This window comes from Physeter macrocephalus, chromosome 16, assembly GCF_002837175.3.
Source record: "Physeter macrocephalus isolate SW-GA chromosome 16, ASM283717v5, whole genome shotgun sequence".
In the NCBI taxonomy this organism is placed as follows: Eukaryota; Metazoa; Chordata; class Mammalia; order Artiodactyla; family Physeteridae; genus Physeter; species Physeter macrocephalus.
In genome coordinates, this window is record NC_041229.1 from 72313897 (window position 1) to 72319291 (window position 5395).

The 5395-nt window shown below is 47.7% G+C and overlaps 1 protein-coding gene across 2 annotated transcripts; it reads right to left on the reverse strand.

Moving 5' to 3' along the window:
* Positions 1–739: 739 nt before the first annotated feature.
* On the reverse strand, positions 740–4198 carry LOC102995576 (serum amyloid A-2 protein-like). 2 transcript variants are annotated; one of them, XM_007118133.3, is made up of 4 exons: positions 4134–4198; positions 3467–3561; positions 1434–1572; positions 740–1043 (listed from the first exon to the last, which is right to left on the reverse strand). In XM_007118133.3, exons 2-4 carry the CDS (start codon positions 3555–3557, stop codon positions 881–883), a joined length of 393 nt encoding a protein of 130 aa, XP_007118195.2. In that variant the 5' UTR covers positions 3558–3561; positions 4134–4198; the 3' UTR covers positions 740–880. The 2 variants fall into 2 exon arrangements, with proteins under 2 accessions (XP_007118195.2, XP_007118196.2); XM_007118134.4 differs by having other exon boundaries at positions 3467–3558; positions 4134–4175.
* Positions 4199–5395: the final 1197 nt, after the last annotated feature.

Sequence of the window (5395 nt, forward strand, 5' to 3'; positions counted from 1 at the left end):
GGCTCACGGGCCCAGCCGCTCCGCGGCATGTGGGATCCTCCCAAACCGGGGCGCGAACCCGGTTCCCCTGCATCGGCAGGCGGACGCGCAACCACTGCGCCACCAGGGAAGCCCTCATTTGTTTTTTTGAAGGGTTAAATTGTCTATAGAACCATCTGGGACTGCTGTTTTCTCTGGGGGAAGATTTGATCTTTTACAATAATTATAGAATAATCCAAGTTTTCATTTCTTCTTCTGTCAAGTCAGTTTTTGTAAGTTGTATTTTTCTAAGAATTTGTTAATTTTTATCAAGTTTTAAGCTTTATTGCCAAAATTGTTCATGGTATTCTTATTATCTTTTCCATGATTTGGAACAGGCAGTTATGGACTGATAATTGGTCCATATAATGGTCCATATATGGTTTATATAGTATAGTCTGTGTTCTGGACATACAGCTGGCCTGCTCTCCACATGCGTGGGGGGTTCCACTCAGCGGATGTGGAGAGTCAACTATACTATGGCATTTTATATGAGGCACTTAGTATTTGCGGATTTTGGTATCCGCAGGGGTCCTGAAGCCAATCCCCTGCAGATACCAGTGGATGACTGTGAAGTTTTACCCCAAATTATTACTATTGTTCATTAGTGCATTATCTCCTTTTTAAAAACTATGATGTTTATTGATCATCCCCATGGTATTAAATAGGCTCATGTTACCAAGAAGACTGTCATATGCTGTTTCCGAATGCCAAGGACAAATTGGATTTCACAAGCATTTGTTAAACATTTTTATGTGCTCTTTATCAACTATCAAGAACTACAGATGCAGAATACAGCAACCTAGCTCAGCACTGTCCCCACTCGCTTGAGCCCTGTCTCCTGAGCAGAGTGAGAGGCAGCTCAGTAATTGTCGGGCAGGCCGGCAGGTCTGAAGTGATTGGGGTCTTTGCCGCTCCGGCCCCATTCATTGGCAGCCTGGTCGGCCCTCGAGTCCTCCAGTCCGTGGCCACTGTCTCCATGCTTAAAAAGGTCTGTGACTCTCTGAACATTCTCTCTGGCATCGCTGGAATGGAGGAGGGCAGGTAGGGGATTACTCCAGGGCTGACGAGCAACAGCCCACCCTCCCCATCTCTCCTCTTTGCAAGGAATCAAGGACTGTGACAGGAGCTAGGAAAGAGGGGATGAAGCCTGAGGCTGCCCGGGCTCAGCACACCTCAGCCCTGCGGGTCCCCTTATGCTGGGTGAACAGCACCCATGGGGGAGGCTGGGGAATCGTCTGTCCCACCAGCCTTGCTCTGCTCTTCAGCCACTCAGACCCCACACAGGACACAGAGGGTGAGGGTGGATAAGAGGAGGAGAGGCCACAGCCCTACAGGAAGTTCTCCAGGGCTTGGCCCCTCCTGGCTGTCCGAGGCCCTCACACCCATCCCTGCAGCCTCAGAGCCCCTGGTACCTGATCACTTTAGCAGCCCAGGCGCCCCCAGGTCCCCTTTGGGCAGCGTCATAGTTGCCCCGGGCGTGGAAGTACTTGTCTGAATTTTTGTAATTGGCTTCTCTCATGTCAGAGTAGGCTCTCCACATGTCTTCAGCCCCTGGGAGGAAAAGAAAGTGATGATATGAACATGATCACGTCTCAGCAAAATAGAGAAAGAAAACATTTTCCTCCCACTGGGTCCAGATTTCAGCCTTTGACTAAGCCCTTGGAGATTATTATATTGGCTTGAAATGAATATTCCTTTACTTTTCACTTCCCTGGGTTAAATGTTATGAGAATCATATGTGGTGCAAGTTTTACTCTGTTTGATTCCATCCTAAGTCTGTTGGTACTTCGTTTTTGGTTGTGTGTGATGCGTGTGAAGAGGAGGTCGGATGCTCTTTAAGGGATGTTTGGTTGTACAATGGACCTCTACCTGGAAAGATACAGGAAACCCTCTGACCAGAGCTTGAGAACAAAGGCGATTCTGAGGGAGGTTGCAGACATAGGATGCTCCCAACCTAGTCAAGGGGAGAAATCCATCCCTGTGGGCAAAGTGAGGACAACTTGGTCCTGAGTACATCTGAATGTCTGGGGCATATTTGGACCTGGCCAACTGTCAAAATTCAATCAGCAGGTGATAAAGGTGAGTTCCCTAAGAGAGTTTTGAAGAAACAGGGTAATCCGATGCAGAAAAAGGTCAACTGACGCTACTATACTTATTCCCACTGAGTTACTGATTTAAATAGATCCCTGAAGTCCAGACTTTCTTAAAAAGTATTTCCAAAATGCCTGGCATATCTTCTCACCTAAGGTCAGCAAAACCAGAGGTACTGTGCACATTTCAATGTGCATAAAAATCAACTGGGGTGCTTAATAAAGGCCAGATTTCCACTCTCAACCCCAGGGATTGTGTTTCAGGGGAAGGGTTGTGTGTGACCCAGGCACCTGCATTCCACAAAGCACCCCAGACCACGGGTGATTCTCACGCAAGTGGCCCTAGAACAGCCCTTTGTAAAACACTGACCTAAGAGATGAAAAAATATTTTTAGCTGGGTCTGTGAGAATTTAGATAGAATGGCCAGCAAACTCTTAAAACAATTATTCAGTAACTATCACAGAAAAATAATAACACAAAATAATTTTGTGAAATAAATTTTTGCTACTTCACTGTGGCTAGTGAGGTACATATCTCTTGCTATCGGTTTCCGGCCAGGTCTCAGCCTCAGTAGAACCATTGTCAAGGTAATTCATTGTGCCATTTATGGTGGGGAGAGGAGCTCTATCAAGTTGCCTTCTAAAGGCACCACATCCCCACTATTTGCCATTTGCTCAGATACAGAGCAGGACATGTGTTCACAAATCCCTCACTCTCCCAAGTGTACCCTTGCCTGGGAGGCATATAGTCCCTCGGTTAATAGCAAGGTCTGGGGGAGCTTGGGTTAAATCCCGCTCTGCTGGAGGACTTTGTTAGGTGTCTTAATCTCTTGGTGCCTCAGTTTCTCTGGTAAGGGATAATGGTAACAACATTGCAGGACTAAAGGATTAAAACCTGAGGATGACAAGGAGTTCACTCATGCATGCGAAGCTCTTAGAACAGTGCCTAGCAGGTAGTATTTTAGTTATAATTATTAAGTGGATGGGGAGGGTGAACATTCCCCACCCATTTAATGCACCCACTTCATGGTACCTGAGACTTGGAAATGAGTCATCCCTAGTTGCCCACGAGGGGGCAGCAGAGCCCCACTTGTATTTAGGGAACATGCACCTCCCGAACCCAGATCTCTTCCTGACTCCTGCTGAAAGTTGGGGCCCAAACTCTATGTGACCTCGGGCTTGGGAATCCTAAGGGTGCAAAGCTGGCCAGAAAAACCTGGGGAAGTGCTACCATGGAAACCAAGCTCCTTTTTTTCCCTCTTATGGCCTTTGCCCTGTGGGGATGTGACCTCTTCTCAGGTGAATCCTGGGAGCTGCAGGTGCATCCTTCCCCTGACCCATCCGTTGATCCTTACCTTGACCAGCTTCCTTGAGGAACGTAGCCCATCTCTGGCTGCTGACGCCCAGGATCAGTAAGCAGAAAATGATGCCCGTGGAAAGCTTCATCCTGCTGCAGGGAAATGAGCAGACACAAACAAGGATGACAGGTCTGGGTTTTTGTTCTTGTTTTTGTTTTGTAATGTGGATACACTCTTGCATTCCAAAAATAAATTCCACTGAATTTTATCTCAATATATAGACGATAGATAGATAGCATTTCAGAGGATCCAGTTCTCATTTCCGTGTGTCTCATTGGAATCCCAATGATTTCCTGTGTGAGGGATTGCAACGGGCTTTTGGTATAAACCATTTCCAGTCCAGTCATCCCCTATCAGCCCTGAAACCCAACTGCAAAGCAAGTTTCCCAAAGGCATTAGGAGTTTGGGCACTATACCTCTCTGGAGTATGAGATGAAGTAAACAATGCACAAGCATTTGTAGACTGCCTGCTCTACCTATCACTGACTTCACACGGAAGAAGCATATGGAACCCCTACGCCCCAAAGTATTCACAGCTGGTGAATTCTGATTGCCAGAATAATAGATTCAGGAAGGAAGCAGAGGGCTGGGCTGCAGCACAAGAATGCTGGTGAAGAGAGAGAATCTCCAAAGAGGAAAAGTTTGGAAAGTTCTAGCACCTCACCTTTGGCTGTGCCTTCCTGCTGAGGCTCCCGGCGAAGCTGAGCTTCCTGTGCTGCCTGCCTGGGAGACAGAGCTGGTGCTTTATATACTGACACTTGGCTAGTGGAGCAAATGAGAAGACAGGTTTGAACCAAAAGGGAAAAAAAAAAACAGGAAAGAAAGAAATTTGGGAAATTCCTCTTGACAGCATTTCAAAACAGCAGGGTTATTCTTCACACACATCTAATTTTCCTGGATTGTGCAATCTGGCAGTTTTCAAGAGTGTAGCAAGTTGGGCTGCTTCTGTCTGTTTCCAGTCTCACTCCTGGTGGGGAAAGTTGTTTTTCCCCACACAATAATGTACTGACATTTGCTGTGAAGGGTAATCAATATTAGAAAAAGAGAGTTGATTGCCTAAAGAATGTGAGGATACAGGGCAAAAGGAAGAACAGTACGGGGCCATTGCAAGGGACAGCTCAGGATGAAGCTGGGACCCCAGGGTACAGGAGTCAGAAAGGAATGAGATAGAAACCCAGGACACCCGCGGGTGTAAGTCATCAGGAGGCGGAAGCGCAGCCGGGGCAGGAAGGTGGTAAAACGCCGCATTGAGCTCGGTTTGCCAGTCTTTAAGTGGTCGCCCCCCCCTTGGAGAAAGCAATCAGAAGGCAAGGCGGTCCCGGGCTCTCTAGCCTCGCAGTTATTGTAAAGTGCAGACCACTTGCCACGGAACATAGTTGAAACAGAAAATAGGAAGATGGCAGCAAACCCTTCAGGACAAGAGCATTAAAAATTCACCCCAGGGCTTCCCTGGTGGCGCAGTGGTTGTGCGTCCGCCTGCCGATGCAGGGGAACCGGGTTCGCGCCCCGGTCTGGGAGGATCCCATATGCCGCGGAGCGGCTGGGCCCGTGAGCCATGGCCGCTGAGCCTGCGCGTCCGGAGCCTGTGCTCCGCAATGGGAGAGGCCACAACAGAGGGAGGCCCGCATACCACAAAAAATTCACCCCAGAGATAGCCTCATCTACCAGAGGGCAGACAGCAGAAGCAAGAAGAATTACAATCCTGCAGCCTGTGGAACAAAAACCACATTCACAGAAAGATAGACAAGATGAAAAGGCAGAGAGCTATGTACCAGATGAAGGAACAAGATAAAACCCCAGGAAAACAACTAAATGAAGTGTAGACAGGCAAACTTCCAGAAAAAGAATTCAGAATAATGAAAGTGAAGATGATCCAGGACCTCGGAAAAAGAATGGAGGCAAAGATCGAGAAGATGCAAGAAATGT

Bases quoted from the DNA above. Each gene is read 5' to 3' on its own strand.
- LOC102995576 (XM_007118133.3), bottom strand. From the start codon at position 3,557: ATGAAGCTTTCCACGGGCATCATTTTCTGCTTACTGATCCTGGGCGTC. The intron at 1,573-3,466 runs GTAAGGATCAAC...TTTTCCTCCCAG, and splicing joins CCTCAAGGAAGCTGGTCAAG to GGGCTGAAGACATGTGGAGA. The intron at 1,044-1,433 runs GTACCAGGGGCT...CCTCCATTCCAG, and splicing joins TGGGCTGCTAAAGTGATCAG to CGATGCCAGAGAGAATGTTC.